The sequence below is a fragment of the Oryza brachyantha genome, chromosome 11, assembly GCF_000231095.2.
Source record: "Oryza brachyantha chromosome 11, ObraRS2, whole genome shotgun sequence".
Classification (NCBI taxonomy): Eukaryota; Viridiplantae; Streptophyta; class Magnoliopsida; order Poales; family Poaceae; genus Oryza; species Oryza brachyantha.
The window spans coordinates 4,104,942-4,126,034 of record NC_023173.2 but is presented as its reverse complement, the minus strand read 5'-3'; the positions used below and the strand labels follow the sequence as shown (position 1 = coordinate 4,126,034).

Below are 21,093 nucleotides of genomic sequence, written 5' to 3'. Positions count from 1 at the left end.
CATTGTGCCAAAGCGATCAGACCCAAAGTTAGGGTCTCAAACCCATTTGTTTCATACTGCTTACAACTTTCTAATGAACTGCATACAATTTGGATTAATTTGTTAGGATCTGTATAGTCAATTTATCAATTAATCCTTCTAATTAACATGTGCGACTGCCTATGGCGCAGTTGGTAGGGGCCAACCCAATATGCTTATGTGGGCTGTTTTTTTTTTAGTTTTTTTTCTCAAAAATCTCTTAACTTAGGGATACTAATAGATCATGCTAATATATTAGCTAGCAAGTTGTCAGCTTTATTGTTTACTTATTAGCTTATTGATCTTATCCAAATTTTAAATTTTAAAAGTTAATTTTAGAGTTTATCTTAATGTATTATTTTGAAAATTATTTTAGTAGGGTAACAAACTCAAGTGATCTTGACATTGCTGTCAACCTGCCATACAAAAATTTGGTAGTTTTAAAAGTTACATCTTATAAAAAATCATTACTAACATCTAGTGAGGCTTCAAACCAAACATTTCCAACGCTATCAAAATTCCGTAATGCCAGAATATGTCAAAATTTGATAAGATTGATTTTGACAATAAAATTAACAAGCTCGACATGAGCCGTCTCATGGCACGCAACAAGACCAAATAAATGGGTCTCTTTCAAGATAGTTAGTCTCGAGCACTACTTAAATTTGTCGTCAAGTCTCACTCTGAGATGGTGATGCTATTTTCAGTAAACATCATCCGGTTTGTATTTTTCTTGTAAATAAGAGGCTACCTTTTTTTCTTGGCTGACTAAATAATTATATATGGTGTTTGTCTCTATATATATAGTATATATCTGAGTACGACCTACACATCTATACTACTACTATAGAAGACAGCATCCATGACGGTGAGTTTACCACCACCACCGTCAAGTGGATCATTATATCAGCACAACATATGCAAATGCTCCAACTAGTCTTTATACATGTTTGTTGTTGACGCAAAATTCACACCAGTGTGATACGAAAATTGCATTATGAGCACACGCGAAGGCCTGGGGGTCTGCTTAACTCCAGTGCGGTGCTAAATACTCAGGTTTAAGGCATGCCAGTCAAGTCAATTTGATCCTACAATTGACACGTAGAAAACAAAGTTAAGTTTATCAAGTCGATTGGCCTATGGGCCGATGGTTGATATCGTGATCAACTGATTTGATCTAGAAACACAGTAATATGTTGATCGGCATTGTTGCAAGAATAATAATAAATAAAATAATAAAATTTGCAAGATACAACTAGTTAGTAACTAATTTTAACCTACCAAATATCCTATCTATTTTATTCAGAATAATCTGGGTAGCGCGGACTGAACCAAAGACAGTATAAGATTATGACTAATAAAGATGAATAAAAATCAATAAATATAGATTAATTAATAAAGTTGCATAGCAAGCATTGGCTGCTTATCTCATATATATATATATATATATATATATATATATATATATATATATAGCAATCAAATATTCATTTAAATATAATCTTGACAAATCCGACTGAGCCGAGACCGTATAAAATTGTACTTAACTAAAACAGATTGATAGCTTTAGTAGTCTATATTTATCTATCAATTTATGGTGAGCCAATGATAAGCGTTTATATGATAACAAGATAACTCATCCACTAATAAAACTCTGATGAAATAGAGAGTAAAATAAAACAATCTGGTAATCGTGGGTTGATCAAAACAACCCTATAGACTGGACCTAATCGAGACAGTATAAGATGGAGAATAGCAAACAATAATTAGTAAACTAAATAAAAATACTCAAAATGATTGATTGGTACAATTCAAAGAATAAATATAACTTGTATCAAACTAGTAAGATTGATGGCAACAATATAGGCTTTGATTAAAATACTGGACTAAACCAAGAATGTCTTAATCTAACTTATAGAATCACATATCAGTCAACTAGAGAGACAAAAGATATCAGAATAACTTGAATTGAAACCAATCTGATAAGCAACTATTGTACAAGGTTGATCAAAACATTGGACTGAATTAAGAAAGTCTTGATTTGGCTGATACAACTATTATACATCGAGATACTCAAGTGTTGGAGATCTTAACCAATACAACCTAGTTGAGAGCTCACTCCGACGAAACTACGACTAAGGTGGCGATGCGTCTATAGGGAACTAGAGTCCGACTCGGCTACAACAAATCTATCAGAATACTATCTATAAAGAAAAAGAAAACTAACACTATTAAAAAATTTAATCTGTATCCGATTTAGAAGCCATCAATATTCCTTGCAGACCTCTTCCCGTACACATCAGCTTTTCAAATTATTGCAAGACACACGAGGAAACTATTGGCCTTGCTATAGAATCTTCCTTGTAAATGCATCGACCTCCATGCTGCCCCACATTCTTTTCTGTATTCATGTTCTTAAACTTGCTCTGTTGTTTACCGGCTTTCTCCTTTATCTTTTTGTGTGGGTGGTGCCGCAGTTGAAATCTTGAAGAGGAAATCAACCTAGGGTCGGTAGTTTCGATCAGTCTTTTATGACAAATAGAGAAGACCGATCGAAAGTTTCGATATTTTTTAACCAGAGATTCCGATGGGTAATTTAGTTACGCTGCTTTTTTTTCCCAGAAAACGACCGTTCACCCCCAGACGACTCGACGACCCTTTCAGCACGCACTCAAATTTGGGGAAGCATCACTCAAAAAATGAGACTGTGCTGTTTGCAGCTCTACACGTCGTCCCGTCAGTGTGTTTTTTTTTTCTGGAGCACTTTGATGTGCACACCCTGGGCATCCCGCACACATCATTTGGACCAAAGAAATCCCAGTGGTTGTGCTCACAGACAGATGAGCAGTATTGACCAACGATGCATTATCCACGTCAACAAATTGAATTTAGATTGAAAACTATAAGACATACGTGTGCTAGCAGATCGACGTGGATGTATATGAGCGTGAGTGTGTTTTCGTGCATATGTGCATCTGACTTGTACTAAAATTAAAAATACAATCTTTTTCTTAAACTAGCATATCGTCTATGCGTTGCAACAAGATTTTATAAAATAATATTATTAGTAAAAGTTGTTTGATATATAGTTTTAAGTTATTTTCCTTTCAAAAAATATCAGGGGGTTGGTGGTGAGGTAGATAACAAATTCTCTGCCACCACTGCTACTATAGAAATATATCTACACAATTTTTAAAGAAAATCTTCACTGCCAAGCAGAGAGTCAATTATGTAGCTATACATCACTTTGTAATCAATATGACTGTACATGGACGAACAGTTCTCTTTCGTGTGGACGGCAATGCTCGCTACATCGCCATCATCGATCTTCCACATGCTGCAGTGCAGAAACAAGGTGGAAAATGAAACAGGGTGAAAAAGAAATCAGGTTACCTCGCACTGATGCATCCTGTGACGTGCTTGTGATGTATCAGCACTAAAATGACGGCTTGATTGGGACAAAGCATGCATGATCAGCTAGAGGGGTCTATTATAGCTTGTGTGTTACTGTAGTTAGGTTGTGTTTTTTGTTAGACGGATTTTATTAGAGAACGGGTATTTTCGAAACAGAAAACAAATAATATGGTGAATAAGCTTTAAAAAATAGAGTCTTCCATGCACCTATATAAGTTTGTACTGGAAAATTATTGAGAATAATGAGGAGGCATATTTACAACCCCCATATCCTCATTAAAAAAAAGGCAGTAACATAATCTCCCAGAAGAATATATATCTCCCAAATTAGTTTTTGGGGCCAAAATGTATAAAGAGAGCAAGTGCTGGACGGCCCATCAACACTATGCTTGGGCTTTCCTTTACTAAATGATACGGATGGAACAGCGAGATGGCCTAAGCCCTAAGCAATGGCTGTTGCAGTGAAGGATAGCTAACTAGTGAAGACTTGTTTCTCTCAAAATTAGGGGTTAACTAGTAAAAAGTAAAATCTTGCTTAGAAAGGTCAAATTATGTTCTTTTATATAGAAATTTTTTGCACGAAATTTACAATTTAGAAGTTTGAAAAGTGTGTCAATAAAAATCCATAAACTATCTCAAACACGGTCTTGTCAAAAAAGGACGAATACTTACTGAAATTAGAAAACATGCAAAAAAGGTAAGCCAAACTTTCTATCCTGGCTTTGGTGGAACCCAAGAGTTTAGGTCAGGAGAGGTTAGGAAAGAGGCGGGATGCGCCACACCCAAATTGCTTGAGGCCTCTAATGGGCCAGTACTGAGCCTCCAACACGCATGGTTACTGTGACAAAACTGTTGCTACCTCGATTTTAAATTCAAACTTTGGAAGATGACTTCATCGCAGTTATTGCACAATAATCGCACTACCGCGGGGGACGGTTTTGTTAGGCCAAAAGGTTTCATGAACCCTCGGCTAGGGCTGCTCCATATGGCACAAGGCGACAACAGTGATGACTTAACAGTGGATGTGATAGAGTATCAACAAATAAGGTGGTGGAGGGTGCATGCATTAAGATAGAATAAGGACGGCATGGGGTGTTATGGGTGTTAATGGTCATCAGGTTAAATTAAGACCCTAATTTGTTTCACATTGGATTATTGTACTCTAGATTATTAGAAGTAATTAAAACAAACAAATAGATTATTGTGACAACCTATTAAATTTAGAGTCCCAATTACTATAATATGATAAGATACTCTAATGTTCTTTTTTTTTCATATTATTGGGTAGCTAAAGGCCCACTCCCCTTGTTACTTCAAAGTAATTAATCACCTTGCCATCCATTACTCCAAAATAGCTGAGGTCATTCTAGACTTTAGCCCGATGATCCCAGTAATCCATGGCTTCAATAATCTAAAGAAATAAACATCTCATATACTATTTTACTCCACCTTGTAATGATCAATCTAACTCAATAATCTAGATTGCAATAATTCTAAGCAAGCACATGCCTAAGTTTGTGACTTGCACATAGCTCTCATATTGGGTAGAAGGAGCAATGGATAAGACCAGACATAGAGTGCATTGGAATTAGGTGCTCACTAATTAATAAACATTACATAGTTTTGTCAAATAAAACCCATCCCTACTGATTTTTTTTTTGGGAATTTACATAAAGCGCATGAATGTCATTGCATCCACAATATGATACTTTTCTAGAATTCTGTAATGAAGGGTATGATAATTCATAAGTACTAGGTATACTAAACCTAAGAAATCCAAAAGCGCTCAATATTACGAATTACTCATTTTTATTCTATTTATAAGATATTTTGGTCATACCTAAATTGATTAATGGATCATTATGTTTATTACATGTCCATAATTATTGTCATCTATATAAATCCAGAGAGAACCGAGATATATTATAATGTCAAATGGAGGTAATACATATCATTAAATTTGCAACTATCATTTTTAGTTCTCAAATAAAAATAAGAAAATTATAATTTGCGCAACATTGCCATATTTTTCACTTTAGAGTACCTTTAAGATGATCTTTTCACTTTATATTGGTTAATTTTACTAGTGTTGTAGTATGGACCAGTCTACTTTTTAAGTACATATCAATAACCTCAAATATGTCAGCTCAGACACATCGATGAACTCCTCTATTTCACTGGATAGGACATTAGACTTGGCTAGAAAATAGAGTTGGATTGTTCAAACCGTAGAAATAGTAAAATTACCTTACCTAAAACAAAATGAGATCGGTTCAGGAGTGTTTAAAGTATACCAATAAATACATACTCAGTTTGGGGAAAAACAAATGATTTAAATTTTTACGATTGATTCCTATAAAAGTATCTTGGTTCGTAGGAATGAATCATAGGAACCCCAAAGTTCTTTTGTACAAGTTGTACAGAGAAAACATAAAAACTGCATTTGAAAAATTCATATAGATTGATGTATGCATTCCTTCATATCCCTCCATTTTTTTCCTTTTCCTATGAGTTAAAATTATTCTAAATTAAACAAGTCTAAAAGTGGCGTAGACCAAGAATAATTTATATAGGAACATTAAGGGGAGGTGAGACTGCACGCGACTAAGAAAAAAGACAAAACTCATGGAGCAGTCAACACCACTGCACCAACTGGGGTGAATAATGAGCTAGTTTGACTCGTCGTCTTAACAAGACAGCTCCGTCCAACTTATTAATGTTAACAAGCTAAAAATATAGCATGGCTCGAGTTGGTTCGTTAAGCTTATTAGGATCGTTAATAAGTTTAGGATCGTATAAATTTACTATTTTATTATATATTAACATAAGAATTGACATTAACTAATAACTATCACTGAAATATAAATAATTTAGGTGTGATTATAAGAGTACACCCTAATTAAGAAGTCATAAATATATGGAGGTATAGTGATCTTTTATACTAATGAGCTAAAATGAGTATCTTGTGAACTAATTTGCTAAGCTCACAAGCTAAAACACTAGCTTGATTCGGCACATTAAGGATGTATTTGGTTTCATGGTTGGGATTTGTTGATATAGAGCCAACCCATTTCTCTTAGATCCGGATCCAACTCATCTCACCAAAATAACTGGACCGATCTATCCCAGAACGACCACGACACATAGGAGTGTTTATTTTATTTATTAAATTTATTTAATGTATATTACTTGTATAAATATACATCTAATTACTTTAGGTTATTCATATATTAATCCTAGTATTCAATATTTTATTTTGAATATGGGAGTTAACTTCACTAACTCATTGTGCAGAGGTAATCACATCCAAACATTCCATGCCCATCCATGGAACCAAATATGTGACAGGTTCACTCTATTCTATCTCATCCCTCCAAAGTTCAACACATTCCTACACCCAGACAGAAAAATGAGATCAGTTCATCTACAATCCAAGAATGGATCAAACACATCTCATCTTGTTCATGAACCAAACACATAATAGGGGTCTGTGTTTTAGCCAATCTGAAACAAACCTACCCCTAACCGGATTCGAGGGGAAATTTAACTTTTTGCCACTCTTACAAGTAGTCAAAACAAATTTATCACTCATTTATCACTCGCTGTTTATGATACGTGGATCCTTATGAGTCTTTGATATGTAGGTCTAATAAACATTCGTAAGAACGATAAAAAAAAATTAAGTACCGCGCGTCCGAGGTGTTTCAAACAAATTTCCCCATTGACACCACACCACCAACATCCAACGGGAAAAAAAAACCGTCATCGTCCGGGTCCGGGTCCGGCCGCGATGCGACGCAGCACGTGGTGCGCCGGCCTCCCGCACGCACGGAACCCGACTCGATTCGACCCATCCAACGCCACGCCACGCCACGCCACCGCCTCCGCCCTCGGCTCTCCCCCTCCACCTCGACTCGACTCGAGCCGATTCGAATCGTATCGTTTCGCCCCACCCTCCATGGCTCCCCCCAAACCCTAACCTCTCTCGCGCTCGCAGATCCCCTCCCCCCAAACCCTCTCCCCCTCCCCTGCTCTCCCCTCTCCTCTCCCGCCTCCGCCACACCGGGTCGCCGCTCGCCGGCGACGCCGCCGCCGCCGTCCTTCCCCCTCGCCGACGCGTCCGCCTCGAGGGGGTGGAGCGCGCTTGCCCCCCCCCCTCGGTGCAACGACCGCCGCACCCCCGCTCCCGCGCGAGGTACGCCACGCATCCCCGACTCCCCCCTCAATTCGCTATGGTCCTCGGCTCCCGGCCCGAGCGGCGGTACGGCGGCGTGCTTTTTCCGCGCGCGCGCGCTCGGGTGGGAATTGGGGCGCCGTTGTCGCAAACCCTAGGTTGGCTTCTGGTCGTACGGGTCCCCCGTGCATGTGTGGTGTCGGGGGTTCTCTTCGGGTTTATTCGTGCGCTGCGTGCTGCTTCGTGCTCGTCGTACTCCCTAGCGAGCATTTTGATGGGCGTTTCGCCATTTTTGGGAACTGTAGCTATCCTTACTTAAGTAGCATTGGTGTGAGCAGTCCTTGGCGTGGTAGGCTTCTGCTTATCTTTGTGGCTTTTAGGTCGAATTTCATCTTTAGTGATGTAGTTTGGGGGGTTTTGGCTTTTGTTGGGGGAAGAACATTTATTCTGTTGAGCTTTGAACCTCCGCCTTTGTTAGGATGTAATATAGCTGCAAGAAACCACTAGCACCGAGTTTTTGTGGCTTCTCTCTTTTTCCCCTGGAGTACTATGTGGCTTATCCCTTCATGCTGCTATGGTGCGTGGAAAACTAAATGCCCCCAAAACGAACATTTCTGTTCACCTTGCTGTTCTCTTGGTGTTCACATATGGTGTTGGTGTCATGTATTTGTCATGTATTTGAATATTTAAATTTCTTTTAGGTTGATAACTTCTAGTTGCAATGAGCGAGGAAAATGCAGTTTTTTTAATGTCTAGTACTCTACTGTACCAATTTCTAGTTTGAATTAGACAATCCTCTTGGTGATAAATTTATATTTTTCTACATATGCTGGCAGGTTTTGAAATTTTGGTAAAGTGTTAATCATGTAGTATAAACATATAATTTAGTGTATTGTTTAAGGTTTTAGGCCAAGGGCATCTGAACTGACATTCAATCTTGTTTGAAATTTATAAACATGTTTCTTGTGGGCTTTATGGTCATGCATGCTCATTGTCAAATTCCTGCTATTTGTTGAACCATAGGCATCACAATATGAAATATTTGCTGTCTTGTAGTTTTTCATGTTAAAGCTGACAGCATAGCTGCAAGAGTTGTTATTTTAAAATCTGCAGCACGTAGGACACCACATGCTTTATATGGGAATAGATACTAAGCTAGAATGTACTGTTTGCTTTAGAAAGGATTCAATTTGTTTGTTTGGTGTGTGAAATGTTTTTCCAGCATTCCTCTGTCCTTAAGCGTCTACGGGTTGAAACTTGTGCTGTATTTTCACTAATTGTCTCAACTCCTTCCACTTACTTTCAACGCTTTGGAAATATCCATAATATTTGTTTGCCCATGGCCGATCATTCACTTGTTCTTAGGTGCAAATCTCAAAAAGTTTATTGGGGATATATGAAGTAGTGGATGTTGAATGACCTTCTCTATGGATTTGAACGCATCACCATTGCCTGAGGAAGATGACCAGCCTTATGAACAACAGATTGAGGTTGATTTGGCACAGGAGGATCATGTTGAGTCTGCTGTTGATACAATGCGAAGGGTACTACATGACACTCATTCCACATTAAGCTTTTGGTTCCATGTGGAAGATTCCTAGTGATAGCTGATTATTTATTACTGAAATGTAAACTTAGTTTTTATCTCCAGCAACTTCACTTAGTTGATATTGTTAAATGATGGGAAAAATAATTCATGGAGATTGTTACTGTTGGTTTACATATTTATATGGAACTTTGTAGGCATAAAACCTATGGCACTAATGTCTATGAGAGCCATAATGCACATGTTTTTTTTTGTTGTAGGAGCGTGAAGAGAGGCGCAAAAAGTTAAAGAGAGAGCACCAGGATGAAGGTTCAAGATTTCATCCTCAGCAGATTAAGAGCGATTATGCTCCTTATAACAGAGCTGGTAGAGGTCGAATAAAAGAGGCACCTCATGGTATGAAATGTCAGCAAATATTACCAGTGTTGACTTAATTCTTTCTTTCTCTTCTTATGGTAATTTATATCTATGTTGTTGCATGTGCAAAATGGATTTTGATTATACGTGCTTATGTGGATGTTACTTCAGGTTGGATGAATTGTCCTGCGTTTGGTGAGCCAATAGACAAAATCATTCCTTCCAAGGTTCCTCTTGATGAAACATTCAATGACTCGGTGCCTCCTGGGAAAAGATATTCTTCCAAACAAGTAGTTAATAAACAAAGAAAAGCTGGTCGTGAAGTAAGTATTGACACGTTGGTTGTTTTTATAGTTTGTAGTTGTACTATGCTCATGCTTGCTGTACTTATTTCTCTATGTTAACTGTGAAGATGTTTCTATTTTCAATTGATATTTTTGTATAAATAAAATACTGTAATTCTGATAGTCTTCTGTGAAACATGAGCTTTTATTGCCCCTTCTCTTGTTCGAAGGTTCTTATTATTGGCATGGGGTACATTATCTTGTATGGATACATGCCTGACCAGTCCCATTTTGCTAACAGAACCCTACCATTTTTCTTCGTATCCTTTTTCAGATAGGTTTGGTAATTGATTTGACAAATACTACTCGATATTACTCACCTGCAGAATGGACAAGGCAAGGTACTAAGCATGTCAAGGTGAGAGAGCTTAGCTTATCGACATCCTTGAATTCAAAAGCTCCTTCCCTATGTTAACACATTTCTTTTTTAGATACCATGCAAGGGAAGAGATGCTGTACCTGATAATGAATCTGTTAATGTGTTTGTTTATGAGGTAACATCTATATTTGGTTATATATTTTCATCAGCAGTATTTTTGATTCTGGTGCTTATTTGTCCAATCTGGATCTTGTTGTTTAATTCATCACAATTTTATAGTACTTCATTTGTTTTTTTATCCTCATAGTGTTTGTAATTGTTTTTTGCAAGCTGTTTTTTGTTCCTCCAGTGTTTGAGGTGATTCTCTAGAGTAGCTTTACCTTTTAATGGGGAACTACATGTTTTTGGCTTCATGTGATAATTATTAAATTGTGCAATGTATCAACATATAGGTTACCTACTTTGATGTTTCAGTCTGCAAATGTTCAAGATGTGGCTCCCCATAGCAGTTTAGTTTTGAATGGTGATGAACTGCAGATTTTGGTTTTGCATGTAACTATCATGTATCATCTTGGAACATGTGAAGTCAAAAGTAAATCTTTAACATTTATTAGTATTTTTAAAATACATTTATTTGCTGCATGTAATTATAAATCCGGTAGCTATATTTTGCATCAGAGGGAGTACTTATTTCTCGCATGATATTTTATAAGTATTTTGTTTGTAACTTCAATGGTGTTTTCCCTTTTACATCGATGTTACCTACTTACCTGTATGCATACTTTGGATCATCAGTTCATGGAATGGTGCATAGTAGTTAAGTGGTCAAAGTTTTCCTTCAACAACATTCGGTGCACACGAACTCAATGACATACCTGTTCTAGAATATATAAACCCTTTTATAGTTTTTTACTCTCGTAATGAGTTATTCCCCATCTGCAACCAATGTTTGTCTTTATTTTTCGTGCCATAGACTGATAGACAATAGATTCAGATGTATGTGGTTAGCAAACATATATACAGAGCTTTTAATAATATATTTATGGTGTGATTTTTTTTTCTTTCAGGTGATGATGTTTCTTGACCGACAGAAGCAATCAAAGAGTCCTAAATATATTCTTGTTCACTGTACCCATGGTCATAATCGTACTGGTTTCATGATAATCCATTACCTTATGCGAACACAAGTGTCCTGCGTCGCTGAGGTATGACTAGATTCTCAATGTTGTTTGTTCAACTAGTTCTACTGTTTTTTCTTGACCCCACTTTCTTTCTAGGCAATAAACATGTTTGCAAAAAGACGACCACCTGGTATATATAAGAGGGATTACATTGAAGCACTGTATTCATTTTACCATGAGGTCCCTGAACATACTATAACATGCCCTTCAACACCAGAATGGAAAAGGTCATCTGATCTTGATTTAAATGGTGAAGCTAAGCAAGATGACGACGATGAGAATGGTGATCTTGCACCAGCACATGTAAGCATTTTGAGAGACTCAAATCTGAAATTACTTCAAAGTAATTTAGTGTAGAAGTAAATGCTTGGTTCCTTGTAATTCCCATAAGTTTTTTCATTTGTCGACATAAAGGTATAAAGTTTTGAGTTCATATGACCTACTTCTTTTTGTTTGGCTTGATTTTTGGACTTTAGTTGGATGTAATTTACTATATATCTTGGCCTATATTGTTTGTTTACTGTTGTCAAGCAAATTTTTTTGATTTTGAGGCCCATGTATCTTGTAGAATGAGGTGGAAGATAAAGTTATCACTAATGATGATGTGCTAGGAGACGCTGTACCATATGATCAGCAAGATGCTCTGCGCATCGTATGTTACCGCTTGCTGGAAATGCACCCAGTAAGTATAAGATTGACATGGTCAATTGAACATCTACAGTGCACTTATGAATTATGTTATCTGTTTCTTTAGTCTGTTTTTAAGCTATTATGCTTCTGCATATTTTCAAACGGCACTTTTCTGCAAGTTTATGCATGTGTTTCTACACACTGCTATAATATCATTTGTCTGGTTACAGGTGAGAGGGCATGCACAGTTTCCAGGATCACATCCAGTCTCTCTTAACAGGTGGTTAACAGTAAACTGGACTCCATCCATTGTTTGTAATATTATTTACTTACTAGCTGAATGCCCATGCTTTTCTATGGACAAAACAAAACATATGAAATATGTTACCCATCTTTCTGCTATATGGAATATTTCACCTTAATTTGATTTTTTATGTGGTTATCCATTTAGATTTGATTTTCTTAATATTAAGAAGCTGAAGGGATAATTTGCAAATTTATAATGGGATTAGGAGAGGTGGAAGTCTGGAAGATTCACTACCGCCAACTACCTTCCTTTAAAGGAGTATAGATTAGTATGTGTTAGTCCATTATCTTTACATGCTATCTGTGCGTTTTGATTTCTGGTATACCTTGGAGCATTGCAGAAAGCAAAAGTGTAGAAAAGGTGGTAAATGTGTGCGCTTGTTAGGTTGAAAAATCTGCACCCAATTCTTTCTTTAGTAAGCTCTATTTTCACATATAAACAACTTCAGATTTCTGATTGTGGAAATCTTCTTTTATGTCATTAATTTCTCCAGATCTTTTCATATAACATGTCCCAAACAGTTTTTATGTACACATTAAAATTTAAATGTGAAACTATGAGATAGTGCCTGCCGATTTGAAGAGAATTATAGTTCTTTCAGGGAAGGAAACATAAACCCAATTTTGACTTGTAGGATCTGACAAATATTTTTGAAACACCCTTTTTCTACTATGAAACTACTTTGTTTCAAACGACCCTAATTAATACTTTGTTTGATTTCAACTACATCAATGTTCATGAAATTCCTTTTGCGCTCTGCAGTGAGAATCTGCAACTACTTAGGCAACGATACTACTTTGCTACATGGAAAGCTGATGGAACCCGATATATGATGCTTATAATGAGGGATGGTTGTTTCTTGATCGATCGGAATTTTTGCTTCAGAAGAGTTCAGATGCGCTTTCCCCATAGGAATCTTAATGATGTAAGACTCTCATTCTTGTTGTGGAGAAAAATATCATAGTACATTTTCTTCTGCAAAAAGTTAAACCTTATTTCTTTGCCAATCGAAGGGTCTACATGAGATGACGTTGATTGATGGAGAAATGATTATAGACACAGTACCAGATTCAGGATTGAAGAGGAGGTATTTAGCATATGATCTGATGGCACTTGATTCTGTGTCAAAAACCAAGGTAGAATGATAGAGCACTGGCTGAATTGTTATTGCCTTTACTGAAAACCACCTTTGCTATCCACTATCGAGTGTCTATGTTACTACTAGTACTAACTACTATTTGATTTACATTTTTCTTTGGTCTCTGCCATAATTTCTTTGTCATTTTTTTGTGTCAATGTAATCAGAAGTGATTACACTCTTTTTGTCGTCGCACAAATTTTGGTAACAATAATTGAAATGTTGTTTCATAATACCATCCTCCTTTTTTGGGTCCAATTTCACAAAATCAAGCTATCTTTGTCAAAACCATTAAACAACAATACTTGTGAGCACATTTGCAGAGAAACACTGTTTTCGTCATTTTTTGGAAAACTAAAGTTGCTTTCATTTGATCTTTCTGATCGGCCAAACATGCCACCTATCCATCTCACATGCCTATTTCATTTAGGGGGTGTTTAGTTGGTGAAATGAAAATTTTTGCGTGTCACATCAGACATTTGACCGGATGTCGGAAGGGGTTTTCGGACAAGAATGAAAAAACGAATTTCACGGTTGGCATGGAAACCGCAAGACGAATCTTTTGAGCCTAATTATATGTGGGTTACTGTAGCACTTATGGCTAATCATGTACTAATTAGGCTCAAAAGATTTGTCTCATGATTTCTCACATAATTGTGCAATTAGTTTTTCGATTTATCTATGTTTAATACTCTATTTAGGTGTCCAAAGATTTGATGTGATGTTTTTGGGTGAAAATCTTTGGGGCCTTAGTATGTCTGTCTATTAGAGTTCACATTTTATATTGGCTGTATAATATTTTCGGATATAACTTTCCTCTTAGTGACATGTTTTTGCTTATAGTTTGCTCTTATGATGTAGTTACCATTTTCTGAAAGGTGGAGGCTGCTTGAAGATGAAATAATTCGACCACGTTATTATGAAAAAAAACAGTTTGAGAGTGGCGTTAAGAGCAACCCGATGTACAAATATGATATGGAACTATTTTCGGTACCTAAGTCGACACTAGCTGAATTTCTGTTCTATCTCCCTGTATTCTGCAAAATTCTTTTTCTTAGTACGTCGCTCTAATGCCTTGCCAGGTCAGGAGAAAGGATTTTTGGCTTCTTTCTACAGTAACGAGGCTACTTAAGGAGTTTATTCCATCACTTTCACATGATGCTGACGGTCTTATTTTTCAGGTAGGTTTGCCTTCTATCGAAGGGGATGGGTGTGTGGTAAGTTAGAATAGGCATCGAGGGTTTTATGTGCAGGTTGATGCAATACTTATCATTTTTTAAATACTTGTCAAATCATCATATTAGCACATTGCAAAGATAATCTATTTTGAATTTTAGAACTAATCAGATATTTTTTGGTTGTCAAGTTATTTTAAGAGAGAATGGTGAGTAGTCCCAAATGTTAGAATTTGGGGAGTTGGTGGTGGGGTGGTGGGTGGCAGATTGACCATCCATCACCACTACGATCTTTTATATTAACTAGCTGAATGCCTGTGCTTTGCAAAGGATAAAAACATATTATGTTATTCCTAGAATAAAAAGAAAAATATTTTTCATGAAATATGTGACCATCTTTTTTATATAGGAAATATCCATATCAATTTGATTTTATGTGGATATACATCTAGATTTGATTGATTTTTAATATTACAAAGTTAAGGGGGTAAATTGTAAAAATGCAATGGGACTAGAGGCTTTTATAGTAGTAAAGATAAAGATATAGAGAAAACATGTTATATCTATGAATTTTACTGTATATGTGAAAGCAAGCAATTGGGACATAGATTTGAACCACTATGGTGGAAGAGATATTTCCAATTTTCACTCATTGATTTGCAATTTGCAATTTATCTTGATTTCTTGACTTTTGATGTATGTAGAGCAGACCTATTGCCTTTGTTTAGTATAAGGCATATTTTCTGTTGCAATGCATGTGATGACTGATATGCAAGTATCCAGTGCTTTTTTGCATATAATCACACCTTTCTGTTTGCAAGTATGCAGTTAAAATCATATATATGCATTAATTATTTGCCTGGCTCTTCATTTCATGGCTTCATCCCTCTTTTCCCATGATGTCATTGGTTGAGAAAATTTTTAATTAATTTTTTAAACCTTTTTAGTTTTTAATTTTTAAACTAAACCACTCCCACTCTTATTTCCAGATCTGAACCTTTTGGTCATGCCACCATGCCTAGCGTGGCGGTGTTCTTTTGCCACACCATTCTAACTGGTGTGGCCAAATAAAGCTGCCACGCCATGTGGAGTTGGTGTGGTGGCAACGCTGTTTGGTCATGCCAGGTGGGGTAGTGTTGCCAAAAGGATTATATATGGAAATATAATTTATCGGGGTTTAGTTTTATAATTAAAATAATAAAAAGGTTCACAAAATAAAAAAGTCTCGTTGAGATTGCATTTTTTTCAGACTTGAAGCATGAAGCCAATATCACATGAAGCATTCCAAGGTTATGTTAGACCTATTTGCTACATTTGACGTTTGAATTCTCAGTATATGAATTATTGAGAGCACCTAAAATATTTTCTTCATCGAACTTCTAATGTATGAATTACTGAGAGCACAAGTCACCTGGTGGCATGTTTGTTAACTAGTGGGAAGGGGAATGTCAATTGAGATATGTAATTCGTGGAACCTTTTTTTTCCTGATTCCCTATAGGAGGCTTGGTAAGATTGTAGATAATTCACAATTAATGGCTTGTCAAAGCATGAAGAAGGTGGTACTCAATAGCCATACTCCTGCTTTCTATTATGGCAACCTGAACTGATTTTTAGCAGTTTGTATGTAGTTTGCATGCTCTCTTGAAATTGATTTGTCATTTGTCTTTCTGTTGATGCAAAGCATTGTGTATTATGTTTCAGCAATGTCTTTGAACTCGTGTGATTTTGTCATAAAATTGTTTTGAGGTAATGTTTCTACTGTACTAGGGGAGGAATGGTGTAAATAATTTCTACTACGCTTTGTAGAATGGGCGTAAATAGTTTCATAAGTGCAGGCCGCTGCATGTTTTTTTCCCTTTTTTATATTAGATGTTCGCTGCGGAGTTGTAGAATTGAGGTTTAAATTTATAATTACAGTATTAGATATTCGAATTGCATAAGGGCTTTCTCACATGTGTGATTTAAAGCATGTTCTTGATCGTGTGACATTGACATTCATATTGATTTGTGGTTGGCAAGTGGCAACAGTTAATTTCTATAATTTGTTTGTCTTGGCTGAAGCACTTCTGTTATTCATGTAGGGCTGGGATGATCCATATGTAACTCGTACCCATGAAGGTCTTCTTAAGTGGAAATACCCTTCAATGAATTCTGTTGACTTTTTGTTTGAGGTTTGTATAAGTTCCTTGAACCAATGTTGTTGCATCAAAATGTTTGCCATGTTGAAGAATATTTCTTTATGGTTAGGTTCATAATGTTATACTGAACTGTTACAGGTTGGGGGCGACAATCGTCAGCTAGTTTTTCTTTATGAGAGAGGCAAAAAGAAACTTATGGATGGTTCCCGCATAGCATTTCCAAGTAAGAATGTCATTTGATGTTCATTTCATCCTGTAATCAGTATTTCTTTTTTATGATTGAATAAGGTGGCGTTTGGCAAAGTTGAGAAACATTTTACTCCTTTGTTGTATTAGATCCAGCAGATTAAAGCATATATGTTATTAAGAAAGATGGATCTTTTAAATTCAATGATTTTGGATCCTTTATTTTGTAGCATGCAATTTCTACTTTCTTTTCTTTTCTACAAGTTAAAAGTCTGTTAAGGATATTAAATGCTGTGCCTATGACTAGGTGTGAACATTACTTCTATTCCTGAATGACCTGTAAAACTTTCATTAAGCTAGTCTTTACTATTGAATTCTTCATGACCATATGGTTTGCATATTTACCTGAATGACCTGTAAAACTTTCATTAAGCTAGTCTTTACTAGTGAATTCTTCATGACCATATGATTTGCATATTTGACTATTCATTATTTTTTTCCTATACTGTCTGCACATAGCATGCATCAGCTTTCTTTATAATGTATTTTCTCCTTTATTTAGTTTCCTGTTTTGGAGTAATCAAATAAAATCAGGCATAGAGTGTCTTGACTGTTTCTTATTGATGTTTATGTCCTACATTTTTGTGCTAATGTTCTGAAACATATGCAGATGATGAAGATCCATCCTCTATCTCGGGGAGGATTGTCGAATGCTCTTGGAATAAGGAAGACGGCTGTTGGGTCTGCATGCGCATTAGATCTGATAAATCAACTCCAAATGATATCAACACATACCGTAAGGTTGGTTTTCGTATACAATCTGTTTTCTTGTGCTATCTTATATGCTACAATGCATTCTAATTTAATTGTGCATATATGGCCACATCTGAATTTGGTCAGTAATTTTGATTTGATATATCTTTTCATTTGAACTAATGCGAAATGGATAATCACAGAATCAGTTTGATTTGGTTTTCTATGTTATGTTGTCTTAATACGGTTTACCTGCTAAAGTCCTATAAATATCTTTTGAGTCTGTATTATGGTATTCTGCTCTCGTTATTCTCTGGGCACAATATATGTGTATTTCAGGGTATGTAATATCACGGTAATTGCCACGATTATCGTGATAATCGGTTATATCGCTAGGGCACGATAACGGTAAACTGCGGTTTGATTTGTAAATATCGCAAGAATACAAAAATTTTGAAAAATATAGGAAGCAAAATCTAAAAAAATCATGGAGATATATTGCGACATATTGTGCGGTTTTCGCACAAAACCATGGTTATCGATATTGCAAAAGCCGCGATTATTATTGTCTCAGAAGTCGCGATTATCGATTTCACAAAATCCGCAATGATAATCGCTACAAACCACACGATTATCATGTCCTGCTGTGCGGTTTTCCCTTCAAAATCACGATGATTTTGTTAAAAAAAAAATTAAATTCAATTTTATACAACTTTTGCGTGCTACTGTGGAGGAGTGGTTTTGGTCCCCTGCGTGATAAACGGAACCCTGGTATATTTTGATTTTGTTTTGTTTTGAAAAAAAACTCCCAAGTACATCCAAGTAGTAAGTTTGATGTAGCTGTGCATACATCTCTGGCTTGTTTCCCCTGAAATTAATGTTTTCACATGATGTGCAAAAATTAGGGTAAAGTCTCGCTCATGCTAATGATCATTTCATTTTATTATGTACAGGTAATGAGGAGCATCACAGATAATATAACGGAAGAGAAGCTTCTAGAAGAGATACATGAGATCACGCGGCTTCCAATGTATGCGGATAGGATAAAGCATGCTCAGGCAAAGATGGCTCATCATCGGCGAAGATGAGGAAAATTCCATCCTCACTATTTGGTAGTGTTAGTGTTGTTGCGATAGTGCTAGAGCGCTGCTACCATCTATGGCAAGCGGCGGGTTCCCGTAGTTTGTGTAATTAGTAGAGGTGGTTGTAGGATCTTATAATGATGGCTGGTTAAGCCAACTAATTCTTTGTACCTCATGTAGTCTCACCATCCCCCTGTATAGGCGTCGTTGCAGAGTAGCCTTGTAAATCGTGTATTGTGTTTATGCATTCTCTCCTATGGTTTTATTTCATGGGTGTAGAATAGCTTTAACAAGAGGGTTTGTGTTCCAAGTCTGCCCATTAGCATTTTGTCTTCCTGTGTTGGGATAATAAATGGCTCGTGAACTGTTATTCTTTTGCAGTACAGCTTGAGATTGGCCTGTAAATTCAATGAAGGGTCTTTTATCAATCGGCAAGCGGTCCAAGGTCTACAAACTACTATTGCATACAAAGATTCGGGTGATACTTTATTGAAATTGCAGTTATAGCTTCTTTAAATCAATTCGTGCACCCATCTTGGGTGAACGCATTAAAGCTATCAATTAAGCCGTCGGATTTATCTTATAAATCATTTTTTTAGACTGTCTATAAATCAATGAGGCCAACGAATTTAGCATATAAATCTATTTGCCATACCGTTGAAAAAATTCAGGCCATCCAAAATTGCTGAACGAATCCTTATTTCATGTAGACGAATTCAGCCTATAAAAGAAATTGGCTTACATACGATTCAGCCCATACAAGAATTAGTGCCGCGTATTTCATGTAGACGAATTCAGCCTATAGAAGAAATTGGCCCACCTGATGAATTGAGATTTCCACAAAAATTCAGCCTATACAAAAAAATCGGCCAACTACTTCCAATCCACAATTCAGCCCGTACCAGAATTACACCTAACAACTTGCAGTACACGAATTCAGCCCATATATGAAACTGGCCCACCTATTTTTCGTACATGAACTAAGCCCATATAAGAATTCGGCCCACCGATTATCAGTACATCATTTCGGCCCATACAGGAATTCGGCCGGCCTACTTTCAGACCATTAATTCGGCCCATAGAAAAATTTGGTCTACCTATTTTCAGTGAACAAATTCAGCCCATCTATTTCCAGTGAAAAAAATTAGGCCTATGTGAAAAGTTTAGCCCATATAAGAAATTGGCCCACTTATTTTCAATACACAATTTCGGCCCATAGAATAATAGGCCCACCTATTCTCCGTGAAAAATTCAGCTCATATAGGAAATTGGTCCACTTATTGTGAGTATAAAAATTTGGCCCATATAACAATTCAGCCCATCTATTTTCATAACACATATTTGGCCCATAAAAGAATTCAGCCCACCAATTCTCCGTGAAAAATTCAGCTCATATAGAAAATTGGCCCACCTACGTTCAGTACAAAAATTCGGCCCATACAAGAAATAGGCCCACCTATTTGCCGTGAAAAAAATCAGCCTATAGGAAATAGGCCCATCTATTTTCAGTACACAAATTTGGCCCGTAGAGGAAGGTGGCCCACCTATTTTCAGTACACAAATTCGGACCTTACAGAAATTAGGCCCATAAAAGAAATTGGCCAGCCCATTTTCTGTACTCGAATAAACAACATTCAAATTTCCGTACACAGGCTTAAGTATCATCGTCAGTTCTTGAGTTATGCTATGGTTGCCATGGTGGTAATAAGATTCATCGTCGGGTTCAGTTGTGCAGGTTTGATGTGTAAACTTACGATTACCCTGGGTGGTGATTTTTGTTGTAACTTGTAACTTCGCCTCGCTCTTCCTGGGTTAACTGGCTACTGCCCCTTGCAGGTTTGATGTGTGCACAAGATCAATTCTGTAGCACTGCGCAGATGCCCAATGCGTTGAATGGCATGCATGCGAGTCATCAATGTAACCGAAATTTCTGAACAAAAAAATATGCGTATTTACAGGTTGATGCTACCCCTCTCGGTATAATTCTTCGCTTTAAAACCGGTCATTTGATGAGAAAGAGCAAACTAGATAGCACAACTGATCTATTCTGGAGAAACGTTAAGTGCGCTCCAGTTTTGCTATTGCTTGCATAGTTGGTTTCGTCATCCGATCATATAGCAGAGCAGGGTTGCACAAACCGCCGGAGCCTCTCCGAACCGCAAGCTGGTGGAGGCATGGTTAATGTAACCACGGAAGCCGACACAAATTCAAAATTTTGAATTCAAAATGGCCGGCTACTGCGGCATCATGGTCAAATCCACGCGGTTTCATATGAAAACGATAGATAATACGAATTGACGATAAATATTGGGAAACAATCTGAAAAAACT

At 36.8% G+C, this 21,093-nt stretch overlaps 1 protein-coding gene across 1 annotated transcript; it reads left to right on the top strand.

Annotated features, from left to right (window-relative positions):
• The first annotated feature begins 7,510 nt into the window (after positions 1 to 7,510).
• Positions 7,511 to 19,143, top strand: LOC102700564 (mRNA-capping enzyme-like). The gene is made up of 18 exons (XM_006662768.3): positions 7,511 to 7,627; positions 8,972 to 9,150; positions 9,413 to 9,548; positions 9,681 to 9,832; positions 10,128 to 10,211; positions 10,285 to 10,347; positions 11,240 to 11,377; positions 11,450 to 11,656; positions 11,922 to 12,035; positions 12,214 to 12,263; positions 13,053 to 13,215; positions 13,304 to 13,426; positions 14,290 to 14,418; positions 14,511 to 14,609; positions 16,686 to 16,775; positions 16,881 to 16,965; positions 17,599 to 17,729; positions 18,635 to 19,143. The coding sequence occupies exons 2-18, from the start codon at positions 9,022 to 9,024 to the stop codon at positions 18,767 to 18,769; spliced, it is 2,028 nt and encodes a 675-aa protein (XP_006662831.1). The 5' UTR covers positions 7,511 to 7,627; positions 8,972 to 9,021; the 3' UTR covers positions 18,770 to 19,143.
• The last annotated feature ends 1,950 nt before the right edge of the window (positions 19,144 to 21,093 follow it).